This window comes from Erinaceus europaeus, chromosome 14 (assembly GCF_950295315.1).
Source record: "Erinaceus europaeus chromosome 14, mEriEur2.1, whole genome shotgun sequence".
Classification (NCBI taxonomy): domain Eukaryota; kingdom Metazoa; phylum Chordata; class Mammalia; order Eulipotyphla; family Erinaceidae; genus Erinaceus; species Erinaceus europaeus.
The window spans coordinates 25076234-25092248 of NC_080175.1; the positions used below are offsets into that span (position 1 = coordinate 25076234).

General features: G+C 50.6%; 2 protein-coding genes and 1 long non-coding RNA gene across 8 annotated transcripts in view; 1 reads left to right on the forward strand and 2 right to left on the reverse strand.

Moving 5' to 3' along the window:
- Window positions 1-2820, reverse strand: part of LOC132532762 (uncharacterized) — a 13768-nt gene extending 10948 nt beyond the window's left edge. For 2 of the 3 annotated variants that reach the window (XR_009544678.1, XR_009544677.1), the window contains exon 1: window positions 2720-2820. This is a non-coding gene — a long non-coding RNA (uncharacterized LOC132532762). The remainder of the gene's footprint in view (window positions 1-2719) is intronic. The other variant, XR_009544679.1, reaches the window with a different exon arrangement.
- On the forward strand, window positions 1602-8514 carry CALHM2 (calcium homeostasis modulator family member 2). 4 transcript variants are annotated; one of them, XM_060171396.1, is made up of 4 exons: window positions 1602-2188; window positions 4619-4691; window positions 4789-5504; window positions 7654-8514. In XM_060171396.1, exons 3-4 carry the CDS (start codon window positions 4950-4952, stop codon window positions 8068-8070), a joined length of 972 nt encoding a protein of 323 aa, XP_060027379.1. In that variant the 5' UTR covers window positions 1602-2188; window positions 4619-4691; window positions 4789-4949; the 3' UTR covers window positions 8071-8514. The 4 variants fall into 4 exon arrangements, with proteins under 4 accessions (XP_060027379.1, XP_060027378.1, XP_060027380.1 ...); XM_060171395.1 differs by having other exon boundaries at window positions 4813-5504; XM_060171397.1 differs by lacking the exon at window positions 4619-4691.
- Window positions 8515-10836: 2322 nt separating this feature from the next.
- Window positions 10837-16015, reverse strand: part of PDCD11 (programmed cell death 11) — a 52984-nt gene continuing 47805 nt past the window's right edge. Inside the window, exons 31-36 of the mRNA XM_060171394.1 lie at window positions 14877-15026; window positions 14402-14646; window positions 13326-13494; window positions 12748-12901; window positions 11892-12057; window positions 10837-11161 (exon numbers count right to left, since the gene is read on the reverse strand). Of these exons, the coding sequence (XP_060027377.1) occupies window positions 10990-11161; window positions 11892-12057; window positions 12748-12901; window positions 13326-13494; window positions 14402-14646; window positions 14877-15026 (1056 nt within the window). The 3' untranslated portion in view covers window positions 10837-10989. The remainder of the gene's footprint in view (window positions 11162-11891; window positions 12058-12747; window positions 12902-13325; window positions 13495-14401; window positions 14647-14876; window positions 15027-16015) is intronic.

Genomic DNA, 16015 nt, shown 5'->3' on the forward strand with positions numbered 1-16015 from the left:
ACTTCCACTCTGGAAGGTGGAGCCCAGTGGATGGTATAGTGGGTAAAACATCAGACTCTTAAAGCATGAGGTCTTGAGTTTGGTGCCTGGCATCACATATGCCATAGAATGATGACCTGATTTGCTTGCTTTCTCCCTCACTCTCCCCCCTTTAAAGTGTTGAATGAGTAGGGTTTTTTTATTATTATTTAATTTTATTTCATTGAGAAAGAGGGGAGAAAGACAGAAACCAGAGCACTGCTCAGCTCTGGCTTATGGTGGGGCAGGGACTGAACCTGGGACCTGGGAGCTTCAGGCATAAGAGTGTTTTTGCATAACAATTATGCTGTCTCCCCTGGCCCCTCCCTTACTCTCTCAAATAAGTATTAGAAAAAAAAAAGAAAGTTGGGTGGTGGTGCATCTGATTGCACGTTACAATGCTCAAGGACCCAGGTCAAGCCCCCAGTCCCTACCTGCAAGGGGGAAGTTCCACAAGTGGTGAAATAGTACTGCAGGTCTCTCCTCTCTCCTCTCCTCTCCTCTCCTCTCCTCTCCTCTCCTCTCCTCTCCTCTCCTCTCCTCTCCTCTCCTCTCCTCTCCTCTCCTCTTCCCTCCCCTCCCCTCCCCTCCCCTCCACTCCCCTCCCCTCCCCTCTCTCCAAAATAAATAAATACTTTTTAAAATTGGCAAGAAAGGGAACTCTTGTAGGCCATGGTGGACTGGAAGGCTCCTCTAGGAGGTGGGGCTTGCTTTTGTCCCTGAATGAAGTGAAAACTCAGATGACTGAAGACCAGGTGTGTGTGTTGGCCTCCAGGGGGGAAAGTCAGCCCAGAGGAACTGGGAGGGACAAAGAGGAGGGGAAAAGGAAGGCTCTGGGTTGGGCAGACCCCGGCTCAAATGCCAGTATTCACAGACCTATGGCAAGTCAAGTCCACAAATTCTTGGAACCTGTGCTTGCTAATAAAATGAACATTTAAAAACTGGCCTTCTCAGGATGGTGGTAAAGATAAAGGGAGGAAGAACGTGCTATGGTGTGTAGCCTATGATCGAGCCTAAAAAGCATCACTGGTCTCTCTGCCGTCAAGATCCTCCCACATGGAGGCACTCAGCCAGTCTCAGAACTTCAGGCCGGGACTCTCTGGGGTGCTCCTAACCCATGACTTCTCTGCTTCAGCTTGCACTCTCTCGCAGGGGCCACTCATGCCCACTTTGGGGGACAGGCTGGGATCTCGGATTGCTACAATTACCTACCTGTCAGAATCCACTAGATCCACTAGAATCTCAACCCTTCTGAGTGAGATTGCTTCATCATCATCATCAAATTATTTTTACCAGAGCACTACTCAGCTCTGGCTTATGAGGTGGGGATTGAACCTGGGACTTCGGAGCATCAGGCATAAGAAACTCTTTGCATAACTATTATGCTATCTAACCCCCCCCTCCCATTTTAAGAGATCACTGATTAGTTCTGAGCTTTGGTTGTGAAAGGATTGAGCCTGGGACTTTGGAGTCTCAAGCATATAAGGTTTTTTGCATATCCATTATGCTATCTCCTTCAACCAGTCCTTCAGAGATTTGAAGCAGGTCCTGAGGACTAGTCAGCGGGAGGGTAGAGGAGGGCTGGCCAGGAGCAAGCCGGCTGTGAAGGAGAAAGGCCAGAATAGGCTAGCTGCCCCATCTCCCCACCCCCTACTTGGGGGTATCTCTCTCTTAAGTCTGTGCGGGTGGCAGCTTCTACCTGGAGAGTCAGGCATTTAGGGCACTCTAGAAACTGGCCTGCAGGGTGGGCCCGGGTCAGAGCTTCCAGAAGGCCCCATGCCAGGGCTGTGAACGGGCTAGGGACAGCCTGAGCAGGAGATGGCAGGGCCAGGCAGGGGAGCTCAGCTCAACAGGCACCTCAACTTCCTCCCTCCCCCGCCCACCCGCGCCCTCCCTCCCCTGGCGCTCAGGGCTGTTTTTCAACTCGCTCAGCAGCGCGCACACGCGCCATCCCTCTGGGTCTCCTTTCCTCTTTCCTGGAGTTAAACTTTTCCTGAAGGCGCTGCCATCAGCCCCAGGCCCTGCCGGCCTCCAGCGGGGTGCAGAGAAGCCAGGGAAGTGTAGAGAGCTTCCAGAGGAACAGCAGGCTAGCAGCGATCCGCCGAGAAGCACAGGCTTAGAGCCCAGGCCTACTGAGGACAAAGCCACTGGTGGCCCCAGCCAGTCCCAGGTAAGGCAAAGACCCTCTCTAGGCATGGCAAGCCAGGTCTGCCCAGAAAGGTAGTCCTGATGGAGGGCCACCCGTCTGGGCAGTCAGCCCTATAACCACCCCCACCCCTGCTAACCCTACTTCCCACAGTCACCTATCTTCTGCCCTGTGGTGATAGGTGTGGCACCTCTCTGACCTCAGGGGCACTAGTCTCAGCCCCTCATCTGCTGGCCACCCAGTGTGTAGGCCTTTTGTATCTACCTCGCACATGAATCTAGGCCCCCCAGGAAGAGCAACATTAGGAGCCTTGAAATCTACAGAGATCAGGAGAGGGCTGCTTTTCAACCTCTCCCCCCCCCCATCCAGCAATGCAGTTAAAGCAGAGACTAGAGCTGAGCTGGGGGTAAATCTCAGATGCCGCCCCCACTATCTCCTGGTACCCCAGGGTGGCACAGCTCTGCCAGGGCCCATCTGACAACTTTGGCAAAGCAGAAGGGTGTGTGTGAGTGCGTGTGTGGAGCGGAGGAGGCACAGACCGGGTAGGTCTCCTACCTCAGTCTGCTGCTCGCCCATCTTTCCCTCCACTCCCTGGCCTGAGGACTTTTGTTTTTCATCCCAGAGAAGGGGAGGTGGTGTGGACCACACCCTGGCCTGCCTCTCTGCCCGAGTGGGTGGAGCCTAGGAAGAGTTGGGGGTAGAACTTCTCCGGAGCCCCAGGCTATGACTACTTCCTGGCAAGCAGCTAGCTTCTAGGCAGCACAGACCAAGGCAGAGCAGGCTCCAGATGTTCTGGGGAGAAGGGCCCAGCCTTAGCCTCCATCTAGGCTTCCTGTTCTGGTGGGATGCATGGCCCCTGGGCTGAAGAGTCTGGATGGACCGGGCAGAAATGAGTGTGTGGGGGGGGGGGGGCGGGAGAGGTTCCCCAGGACCCTTATGGATGGCCAGGTCAGCAGTACTGAGGAAACACAGGCCTTACCTAGTTCACCTGCCCTTATCCTTCTTAGGTCTGGCTCAGAAATCCCATTCCAAGAGCTCAGTCTGAATGGCCTCAGACAAGGCACTTTATCCTCCTTAGGCCTTGCTTGGCTTTCTGATCTCTGCAAGGACAGTTCCCCTGTCCCACCTCTGGGAGCCACCCTGAAGACCCAGGATGATAGGGTGGGGGGTAGGGGGAGGGCTTCATACCCAGGACCATTGCCAGGCATTGCTCACCCGCCTACCCCCTCCCCCCAGTATCCCTGAGAACCAGGGCCCGCATGGCTCTGAAGGTCAGAGAAAAAAAAAAGAACGGAAGGCTGGGAACATAGATCACTTGGATAGTGGTCTGCTTTGCATTTGTAAGACACAGGTTTGAGCCCAACCCCCACTGCATTGAAGGAAGCTTCCATGCTGTGGTCTCATTCACGCTATAGAAAGAAGAAAGGAAATTTAAAAAGAAGGGAAAAGAAAGAGGGAAGGAAGGGGGTCAGATAGTGATGCACCTGGTTGAGTGCACATGCTACAAGTGCAAGAACCTGAATTTAATCCCTCAGTCACCACCTGCGGGGGGAGGGGGGGACTTTCATGAGTGGTGAAGCAGTGTTGTCTTTATCTTGCCCTCCCCTCTTGATTTATCTCTCTCTTTCTCTATATATACACACATTGAATAAAGGAACGAAAGAAGGAAGAACTAAGAAAATCACTTAGACCAGTTTAGAGGCTGAGGTCTCCACAATGAAGCACTTCCCATGAACCCCAGGGGTGCTATACCAGGCTCTCCACTGACCTGAGGTGTGCCCCACTCCACATCACATTTAAGTTTCTTACCTAGCTTTATTTATCTACTTATTCCCTTTTGTTGCCCTTGTTTTTTATTGTTGTAGTTATTATTGATGTTGTCATTGTTGGATAGGACGGAGAGAAATGGAGAGAGGAGGGGAAGACAGAGAGGGGGAGAGAAAGACACCTGCAGACCTGCTTCACCGGCTGTGAAGTGACTCCCCTGCAGGTGGGGAGCCAGGGGCTCGAACCTGGATCCTTATTCGGGTCTTTGCTCTTAATCCACTGCACTACCACCCAACTCTCTCTCACCCAGCTTTTATTCCCATGGATGTGAGATCCTTTTTGAAGACATGGCCTCCAAACAGTCATAGGTCCCTCAGAACATCCCATGGGAAAACCAGTCAAAACCCCTCAACCACTGCAACCACCACAGGCCCTCAAAAGATGCTGGTGGTAGCAACTAGAACCAAAGTGTGTGACAGACAGGTGGACTGGAGCTTGAATCCCAGCTCTGCATTTAGTGATCCAAATGGGTCTCCCTCCAGAAAGGGCCCACCCTACGTTGATGGGCCATCACAGGTAGTAAAGGACTCACTGAACACTGGCAACTTGCTCCCCAGGCCACCCCCCACCAGCCTGGCCACACAAGCACCTCCATTCCTATATATATTTTTCTATTTTTATTGACAGAAACAGAGAACTTGACAGGGGATAGACACCTGCAGCACTGCTTCACCGTTTCAAGACGCTTCCTCCCCTGCAGGTAGGGACCAGGGGTTTAAGTCAGGGTCTTTGTGCATGTTAATATGTGTACTCAACCAGGTGCACCACTGCCTGGCTTCCACCATTCCCATTTTCAGAGGCGAACATCTCTCATTCCACAGGAAGTCCTCAGGCCAGTCACCGGAGGGGCTGAAATGACAAGATCCTGCCAGCCAGCCTATGCTCCCTCCTAGTCCTCCCTAGGAAGCAGCGATCGTTTCCTACTTGTCCCTGTGGTGCATCACCCATCCCCACCACCATGGCGGCCCTCATCGCAGAGAACTTCCGCTTCTTGTCCCTCTTCTTCAAGAGCAAGGATGTGATGATCTTCAATGGGCTGGTGGCACTGGGCACCGTGGGCAGCCAGGAGCTATTCTCCGTGGTGGCTTTCCACTGCCCCTGCTCGCCCGCCCGCAACTACCTATATGGGCTGACGGCTATCGGTGTGCCTGCCTTGGCACTCTTCCTCATTGGCATCATGCTCAACAACCACACCTGGAATCTGGTGGCTGAGTGCCAGTACAGGAGGACCAAGAACTGCTCGGCTGCCCCCACCTTCCTCCTCCTGAGCTCCATCCTGGGCCGTGCGGCTGTGGCCCCTGTCACCTGGTCTGTCATCTCCCTGCTGCGTGGCGAGGCCTATGTCTGTGCTCTCAGTGAGTTTGTGGACCCTTCCTCACTCACAGCCAGAGAACAAGGCTTCCCATTGGCCCACACCACAGAAATCCTTGCAAGGTTCCCCTGTGGACAGGGCCCTGCCAACCTGTCAGACTTCCGGGAAGAAGTCAGCCGCAGGCTCAGGTATGAGTCCCAGGTAAGGCTAAGGAAGTGGGAAGCTCTTCTTCCTCCTTTCCTACATGGTGGCCAGAGGGAGGTACCAAAGTGGCTCAAAGCTGGAGACGGTTTCCAGGAAAGCACTGGGTTACCAGTGTCAGAGTTGGGCAGCTCAGGGTTAATTCTTGGTGGGACAAGTCAATTTCAGTTCCAAATTAAGAGTCACAAACACTAAAGAAAGATTCTTTTGGGTCAGGGACTTAGCTCAGTGATAGAGAGGTCATGCTTCACATATGTGCAGGCGCTGAGTGCCACATCAGGCACAAAATTACAGGGGGGGGGGGAATTTTTCTTGTGGCTCAGTCTTGATCTTTTAGTCAAAGCTTCTTAGCCCAGACAGATCCAGCACAAACTCCTGCCTTGTGAAGCTATGTGGTCCACCAGTTGTTAACTGTGTGGCTGGTTCTGGGGAAGAGGATGTTCCTGTTCCAAGGAGGCGTTGACACCCAGCAGCAAATCAGCCTAATGCTGTTGACATGAGGGGAATCCCTTGGATTAAGGAATGGGTATTGAGTGAGAAAGGGTTGGTGTCATCCAGGACTTAGCTTAGAGTCAGGAAGAGCGAGTAACGAAAGAGGCCTGGGCAGAAGAGAAAATTTGGGCTGGAAGTGTCTAGTGAGACAAACCAGGTAGGGGAGTGACAGGAGGGAACATAGAGTTTTCGAGATCACTCTTAGCTACATAAGAAGCACAAGTAGACAGACAAACAGGGCTAAAGAAAACAGAACTTCAGAGACAGGTGGACAGAGGAATAAAATGTAGTTGATGCTGATAAAATGCCTGTGGATCTTTCTTTCTTTTTATTTATTTATTATTGGACAGAGACAGAGAGAAAGTGAGAGAGGAGGAAGAGATGGAGAGGGAGAGAGAGACACCTGCAACCCTGCTTCACCATTTGTGAAGCTCCCCCTGCAGGTGGGGACCAGGGGCTCGAACCTGTGTAACATGTGCACTCAACCAGGTGCGCCACTGTCTGGCCCCTCTGTGGATCTTTCTATGAGAGAAAATAGCAAAACAATTTGTCCTTGACCTCAACAGGCTTATACTCACATAAGCATCTGAGATAAGCAGAGGGGCAGTTGGGAAACTAGGCAGAGATCGATGAAATAAAAGGAATCAACTCCTAGGGGACAGAAAGATTACTGCCTTTGAAGAAATCCCTGGAGATGACCTTTGGGCCAAGCCTGGCAGCGAGCTGTGGTTGAATGGGCTGAGAGATGTGAGGGGCACTGGAGGCAAACAGTTGACAGCAGAAACTACAGGAAATGAGTCTAGGGTCCGGGTGGTGGCGCACCTGGTAGACCGCACATATTACAGTGCACCACGAACCCAGTTTAGGCACCAGGTCCCCACTTGCGGGAGTTTCATGACCAATAAAGCAGGTCTGCAGGTGTTTCTCTCTGTCCTTTCCCTCTCTATTGATGACTCTATCCAAAATAATTAAAGGGGGGAAAAAGGGAAAAAAATTAATATTTATTTATAAATAAATTCCCTTTTGCTGCCCTTGTTTTTTATTGTAGTTATCATTATTGTCGTGGTTGGATAGGACAGAGAGAAATGGAGAGAGGAGGGGAAGACAGAGAGGGGGAGAGAAAGACAGACACCTGCAGACCTGCTTCACCGCTTATAAAGCGATTCCCCTGCAGGTGGGGAGCTCGGCACTTGAACTGGGATCCTTATGCCGGTCCTTGCGCTTTGCGCCATCTGCACTTAACCTGCTGCACTACTGCCTGACTCCCAGAAAATATTTTTTTTTTAAGTCTAAAAACAAAGGGGAAAGGGGAACAGGGGAGATAGTATAATGGTTATGCAGAGACTCTCACATCTGCATACCTGAGACTTCAAAGTGCCAGGGTCAATCCTCTGCACCACCATAAGCCAGAGTTGTGCAGTGTGCTCTGGTTAAAGGGAAACAAAGTCTTAAGGGAAAACTGAGTTGAAGGGAGTGAGGACAGGGGAGTAGAATCAGTTAGGAGGACTTGCTTCCCTTCTAGAAGCAGAGTTTGCAGAGTCAACTACATGGGATTCTGAGGCCTGGCTTCATCCCAACCCACCTCTCGTCCTCCCTCCTGGGGTGGCTGGGGCCCAGGCATCGCCCTGCCTCTTCAACCCTGCCCTTCTCTGGCCAGCTCTTTGGGTGGCTGCTCATCGGTGTGGTGGCCATCCTGGTGTTCCTGACTAAATGCCTCAAGCATTACTGCTCACCACTCAGCTACCGCCAGGAGGCCTACTGGGCGCAGTACCGCACGAATGAGGACCAGCTCTTCCAGCGCACAGCTGAGATGCACTCCCGGGTGCTAGCTGCCAACAATGTTCGGCGTTTCTTCGGCTTCGTGGCACTCAACAAGGAGGATGAGGAGCTGGTGGCCAAGTTCCTTGTGGAAGGCACGCAGCCACGGCCGCAGTGGAACGCCATCACTGGTGTCTACCTGTACCGTGAGAACCAGGGCCTCCCACTTTATAGCCGCCTGCACAAGTGGGCCCAAGGCTTGACCGGTAATGGCAGTGCCCCTGAAAACCTGGAGATGGTCCAGCTTACCTCCTGAGGGCCCGGTGCCCACTCTTGCCAATAGTCCTAAACTGAAATTCTAGCCTGTTTACATCAGCAGAGGGGCTTTTTTTTTTTTTTTTTTAAATTAGTATGACTTGGAGGGAAAAACAGGCCAGGAGAAAGATATGGAGTACAGACAGCAGACCATGTGCTCAGCTCTGAGAGCAAGGCCTATGGAACCACAGAATCACTTTCCTGTTGGTCACCAATTTTGGAGAAACTGATGTGAGCATGTCCTGAGAACTCCATGGCTGGGGAGCACTAGCCAGCAAAACCAAGTGACAGGAATGCCCACTGGTCGACTCTGGATGTGACTTGGTACAGTTAACTTGCGTCTGACTGTATTGTCTCGCCATTGGGGATATGCCTTCCAGTGTGTACCTCTGGTTTTATTTTATCTATTTACACTTTTGATAAAGCTTTTCCTTTTGGAAGAAAAGGACCCGCCTGGTGTCTGTATGACTGCATTGGCCAAGCCAGTGTGCTGAAATTCTATCCCCTGTGGGTAGAGAGATAGCAAACAAGGTTGAGAGGACAGAGAAACCTAGAGACAGAGCGGCCAGGAGAAGATGCGGAACATGGACAGAAGGGAATAGACAACACCTGCCAGGCAGAAAAGCTCCAGGACTGATGGCCTGAGGATCCAGTTATCTGATTTCATCAGGGTAACAGACAGAGCTGCTTCTTCTGTTTCAGGTGCCAGAAGATCCTGCAGACTAGCCTAGTGAACCAACTCTGGTCTCTCCACCCTCCCACACCCCTACCTCTGGCTGCTGGCCTCTACCACTTCTAAAACCTTGTGATACTCTTGGTCCCTCTGGCTTCAAGGCATATGGACAAACAGTCTTGGGGGTAGCGCAGCGGGTTAAGCGCAGGTGGCGCAAAGCACAAGGACCGGCATAAGGATCCCAGTTCGAACCCCAGCTCCCCACCTGCAGGGGAGTCACTTCACAGGCGGTGAAGCAGGTCTGCAGGTGTCTATCTTTCTCTCCTCCTCTCTGTCTTCCCCTCCTCTCTCCATTTCTCTCTGTCCTATCCAACAACGACAACAATAATAACTACAACAATAAAACAACAAGGGCAACAAAAGGGAATAAGTAAATAAAAAATAAAAATAAAAAAACACTCCAGCTTTCAGAATATTTAATCCCTTGAAGGCCAAGCCAAACTGAACTGGCTTCACAACTAGCTGGGTCTGTGCTGACCTTCCAAGAACTTGGGGACTGTGGCCCAGGAGGTGGTGCTTTGGACTTTAGGGTGTGGGATGCTGGGCTTGATCCTTGGCATCACATGTGCCAAAGTATTCTGGTTTTTGTTTTCCCTCACCCCATTAATTAATCTTAAAAAAAAGGGAGGGGGGCTGGGCAGTGGTGCAGTGGGTTAAGTGCACATGGTGCTAAGCAAAAGGACTGGCGTAAGGATCCGGGTTCAAGGCCCTGGCTCCCCATCTGCAGGGGGTGTTGCTTCACAGGTGGTGAAGCAGGTCTGCAAGTGTCTTTCTCTTCCCCTCTCTGTCTTCTCTCCTCTCTCCATTTCTCTGTCTTATCCAACAACAACGACAGCAATAACAATGATAAACAACCAGGGCAACAAAAGGGAAAAAATAGCCTCCAGGAGCAGTGGATTCGTAGTGCAGGCACCGAGCCCCAGTCCTATCCCTACCCACCCCATCCCATCCTCCCATGATAAATCAGAGCTGTGTAGTGTTCTGGTAAAGAAAAATAAATTCTCAACTATATGGGAATATCAGTTATCAAAAGAAGTCATGATATGGGAATCGGGCGGTAGTGCTGTGGTTATAAACGCAGGTGGCGCAAAGCACAAGGACCAGTGCCAGGATCCCGGTTCAAGCCCCCAGCTCCCCACCTGCAGGAGAGTCGCTTCACAGGCAGGTCTGCAGGTGTCTGTCTTTCTCTCCCCCTCTCTGTCTTCCCCTCCTCTCTCCATTTCTCTCTGTGCTATCCAATAATGGCGACATCAATGACAATAAAACAACAAGGGCAACGAAAGGGAATAAATATTTTTTTAAATTATATATATATATATATATATATATATATATATATATATATATATATATATATATATATATGTGTGTGTGTCATGATACATGAGAGCATCTTTCTGGGAACTTCACTAGGGCAATGAGGAAGAGTAGTGGGTAGGGTGGGTCTAGATGAACTCAAGGAATCAATTCATGTCTGCTGCCCAACAACTTTTCTGTGATTCTCCCAACACTGCTCAGCAAGTCCGTCTATCCATGGCAGTGTAATACACACAGCCTCATTTTAATTCATAGAACCATCCACTAAGGTAAGGTCTTTAACCCCAATGCCTGAGTCAGACACCCAATATAAAGGGGCTGGGAGATAGGGGCCTAATGGGCCTTCGAGGAGACGTCATCAGCTGGGTTAAGTCAACATCTGTATCTTTCCTCTTAGGTGTCTTGGCTCCGCAATCTTCCCTTCTGGTCTCTGCCTTTGTCCTGCCCTAGTTTCAAGGCCTACACAAAAGGCCACAAGATACCAGGTGAGCTAGGGCAATGGCCAGAGATGCCCTTTTGCTGGACCATGAGCCCAAAGGGGCATCCTGGCTACCAAACAGCTTGTCAGAAGTCATTCCTGCTGCCTGCTCCTCACAGAACTCCCACACAGGAGCACCAATCAGCTCCACTGGGAGCCCAAAAGCCTGCTGCCTGCAGCCACTGAGCAGTTCAGAAAAGACAGTGAAAAAACTGGTACTGAGGACAAACAAAAAGGAATTATAAATAATAATAAAAAAAATATTTTTTTTATCTTAACAAGATTACCTCATGGGTGCTGCAAAAAAGCAGCGTTTAAGCAAGAGTCTTTAGGCAGTGCAGTATCTTATTACCCGACTGCCCGAGGTTGGGCTGCCTGCAGCCAGGAGGGCCCTAGTCCTCCACCACAGAGCTCTTAGCCTCCACATAGTCCAGAGCCTTCGCCTTCACTGCCTGCACGTCCTTTTCGGTGCCGTGCTGCTTCTCGTAGTCCAGGTAGCGCTTGAAGAAGAATTTCATTCGTTTGGGGGCCAGGCTCAGGTGAATGACCCGCTCAAAGACGTTCCTGTGAGGAAGAACAGAACTGTGTTTGCTTATTGATCCTGGCCACACAATTCCAGGTTAGCCCAGAACACACTGGTGTCAGGGCACTTCTCGGGCTCTCATCCAGTACTCCTACTCCTATCTATTTTTATTAGCATTGTAGGCTTCTATCCTGTCACAGGGGAGAATGACAGGCCACTACCCTCACTTTCCCGACAAGCAGAACAACACCCAGAGATACTAAAGGACTCATGGCTTGATGTCAGTGAATCAGGACAGTGTTACTGGGCTGGGGACACACAAAGAGGTCCAGCTTTGTGTGAAAAGCTCTGCTTAAAACTCACTGACGAACTAGTGCTGTCTGGACCTTAGTTTACCCTCTGCCTATGGGGACACTGAAGAACAGTGACATTGTGCCCAGGAAAGCCTCCTACAACACTCAGTTATGTTGACTATGGGAGAAAGTCTCTTCAGTTCCAGGCCAGGGACCAGCCTCCCCTCCAACAAATGCTGCCAACACAGACCACAGACTGACCCCTGAGGCAGAAAAGCAAGTCAGAAAAGTAAGCGTGCCACAAAATCAGATGGATCGTGGCACAACTTTCCAGATAGAGGACAAAGGACAAGGTGGTTGTGAGAGGTTGTTTTTTGTTTGTTTGTTTTTTTGGCGGGGGGATTTGAACAGGACACAATCACTGGCCAATGTCCCCAACCCTACAGGGAATTCAGCCCAGGCTGCATCCCCCACTCACCGGACTTCCTTCTGGCTGCCATGCTTGATGCTCATGTCTATGTAGACTGACCAGACATCTGTGCGCTTTGGGTAGGTACTCAGTGTGTTCTCAAACATGGCCTTGGCCCGCTCGGCATCTCCCAGTTGGAACTCAAGCTGGGCAAACTTGGCGATGATGTCCACATCTGCAGGCACAGGGCAGCTCAGACATAGGAGAAGCAAAGCACACAGTGCTGCAGGGACCGTCTGACTGCGGACTCCCTGCTCTCGGGTCCCAAGAACTAGACAAGAGTAAGACTGACAGCAGGGGCACTCATCTCTGTCACTGCAGAATGCTACTGAGTCCAGGGAGAGGGAATGCCTGGGCAGATTGCTATTTGAAATGCCACACACATTACATTCAAGCACATGATCCAGGTAGTGGCTGAGGGAAAATAGTTCAGCTGGTAGAGCCCAAGACTTGCATGCCTGAGTCTCCTGGTTTGACCCCAGTGGTCTGGACATACTGGGATAGTGCTTTGGCTTCTCTCTCACATGCAAAATGCTTATCTAAAATAAATTAGGTAAATCTAAAAACAAATAAATAAAAATGGGTGGAGTGCAGGTGGTAGAGGATACATTTTACCATATTCGAGGCCACACAAGGTGCTGTGGCCTGTATCTACAATTAAAAGGAAAAAAAAAAAAAAGAAGCCCACTGGGAACAGTGGAATCATTTATATACAAGGAACAAGTGCAACAATCAACAACAACAACAACAAAAAACCCAGAGAGAAAGTTATGTATCCTCCTAACCCCACTCACAGATGAGAAGAGCCCCCATCATGATTCCCCAATATCATAGAGTCAGGCAGGAAGGTGGGATAAGTACTCACGGTCTTTTTTAGGTAGGCATTCGAGGGCTCGTTGCATTACACGGTGACTGGCGTCAGCCTGGTCCCTCCGGAGAAGAAAGGCACCATATTTGATCCAGACAGCCTTCTCCTGCCGGAAACGCTTCAGCATCCGGTTATAGAGTTCACCAGCTTCCTGTGTGAACAATGAAGTGGATTGAAGAGATACCACAAAGAGGCAAGGACAAAGACAGGCTGCTACACTCTTGGGAAACTATATGGGCTCACAGACTCCAGTCCCTAGGTAGGCCCAATTCTATCAGGCTCTTGGCAAAGTTATGATGCATTTTTTCTGCTTTTCAATATAAAGATGTGTCATGACATTTTTTGTCATTACCAATAGATACTCAAGGGAGAAGTCAGGCTGAGAGATGAGGTCTTCTATGGAAGGGAATCTCTCTGCTAATCCAATGTCAATAAGGAAATTTTAATACTGGGAGTGGAGGTGTTGGGGGGGGGGTGACTTCTACTGAGAAGAGCAAATTAGGGTGCAAGCCTGGGGCAACACTGAATACAGAAGGCAGAGGTGAGCTTCGAGAGCCACTGGTCCAGACTCCTACCTGAAATTTCTCTGACTTGGTGTAGATGTCTGCCAGATGGAGAAAGACCTTGAGAGGTTCATTGTACTGCACAGCCCGCTCGAAGACTTTGGTGAGTGACTCCTGCGAGCCGTACATGTTTTCCAGGTTCAGCAGTCCTACCCACACGTTGAGCTTCTCCTGCTCTTCTCTGGGGGAGGAGAGAGCAGCAGGAAACACATAAGCACCACCCTGAGTGCTGGAAGTCCCCCACCACCATGCAGAGATGTTGGCTGAACTACTGCCACCTGCCTAGGCCCCACCCCATCCTTGTCCTGGGCTTCCCACCCCTAAATGCAGGCACTGACAGGACCTAGCCCCGCTGTAGCTCACAGAAGCAGGAACCCCCAAGCCCCCCACTCCAGGTCTGGGGCCCCCTGGTTGTGCCTTCATTCCTTGGAAGGAACAGAATCTTTGGTTTGGGTCTCTTAAACTAAGAGAATGCAGCAAAGCATTCAAAGAGAGATCGTATAATGATAGTATACAGATTCTCATGCCTGAGGCTCCAAGGTCCCAGGTTCAATCCCCCTACACCAACATAAACCAGAGCTCAGCAGTGGTCTGGTGAAGAGAGGAAGAGAGAGAGGAAGGAATGGAGGAAGGGAGGGAGGGAAAGGGGGAAGGAAGGAGGGAGGGAAGGAGGGAAGGAGGGAGGGAGGGAGGGAAGGAGAGAGAAGGGGAGAGAGAGAGAGAGAGAATATGCAGCAAAGGCTTGACACTACCCTCATCACTAGTGTTCAGCAAGCTCATTGTACATTCTGCTTGCAATGCAGCCAGCTATGGGGGTCTTCAACCAGGTATGTGGAGAGCTGACTTCCCTGTCTGACCTTTGACTTGCACTGGACTCCTTACGTAAGGACTCTTATTAAGTTCCCCTAAGTCATTTCAGTGAGAAGGACTATGAAATACAATTGAATACTTCAATTTCACAGACAGCTGTGAAAGCCAAGGACCCACAGGCCCCAGGTGGCAGTCACTTAAAGGCTGTTGTCCTGCCTAGGAGGAAACAACCCAAAGACACAGCCCTCCCGTGGGCATCCCCCCCCGCCCCCCCAGACCTGAAGGAGATGGTCTTGAGAGCCCTCTCAGCCACGGCCCGGGCCTTCTCAATCTCTGTGGCCTGCAGGTGGAAGGCCATGTACTGCAGCCACAGGATGGAGCTGTCGGGGGAGCTCAGCACCAGCCGGTCGAAGTCATCTGCTGACTCTGGCTGTCGCCCAGGATCCATCAGCGCCTCCTCGATGCGGGACAGCTCTTTCTCTGCCTTCTGCTTCTCCAACTCCCTTTCCTTCTTGTTTTTCTTCTGCAGTGGAAAGCAGAAAAAACATGAGTGGTGGGTTTTTTGGAGCCTGAAAAGGTCCGTGGGGGAAGGCATGAGCTGGCAGTCTCCTTGGCTGGAGACCGATCCCCTGCCAACAACACCCCCCTCCCCCAGCAGTCTCACCCCCTAGAAGAGACACCCAGGCTAGGACAGAACACAGAAAACAAGCGCCAAGGAGTCCCTGCAAAAGAACAAACTGCAAAATACATCACCGTGGCTTGCTGTGGCTTCTCATCCTCTTCACTGTCTGAGCTGTCTCCTCGAGGTGGCAGGGCTGGGGTCAGAGAGTCCAGCCCCACATCCCAAACAAAGCCAGAAGACAGCTGCAGCCGGGGCATCTCTGCTCGCTTGCTGTGCTTCTCCTGGGGGGGGGATGGCAGAGGTGTGAGGAAAGAGCTGAGTTCCATCTACTTCCTAGTCCCCAGCTCCATCCCACCTGGAAGAGCAGGGAGATCCTGGCCCACTGGGGAAGTTGAACAAGTGACAACTTTCTTTCTTTCTTTCTTTTTTTTAATATTTATTCATTCTCTTTTGTTGCCCTTGTTGTTTTATTGTTGTAGTTATTATTGTTGTCGTTGTTGGATAGGACAGAGAGAAATGGAGAGGAGGGGAAGACAGAGAGGGGGAGAGAAATATAGACACCTACAGACCTGCTTCACTGCCTGTGAAGTGACACCCCTGCAGGTGGGGAGCCGGGGCTCAAACCGGGATCCTTATATCGGTCCTTGGGCTTTGCGCCACCTGTGCTTAACCTGCTGCACTACCACTGGACTCCCAAGTGACAACTTTCTTTGCAAGCAAGCTTACTTAGGTAACATGTACCTAGGAATATATACACACATGTACATATGCATGAACTATTTTTATTACTTATTATTTTAAAATTTTTTTCTTTATTTAAAAAAATTTATCTTTATTTATTGGATAGAGATAGCCAGAAATCAAGAGGGAAGGGGATGATAGAGAGGGAGAGAGACAGAGAGACACCTGCAGCCCTGCTTCACCACTTGTAAAGCTTTCCTCCTGCAGGTGGGGACCAGGGGCTCGAACCCAGGTCCTTGCACATTGCGCATTGTAATACATGCACCACCACCCAGCCCCAATTTCTTTTTTTTTTTTAAAGAATTTTTTAGTATTTATTTATTTATTCTCTTTTGTTGCCCTTGTTGTTTTATTGTTGTAGTTATTATTGTTATCATTGTTGCTGGATAGGATAGAGAGAAATGGAGAGAGGAAGGGAAGACAGAAAGGGGGAGAGAAAGACAGAGACACCTGCAGACCTGCTTCACTGCTTGTGAAGCGACTCCCCTGTAGGTGGGGAGCCGGGGGCTCAAACCAGGATCCTTATGTT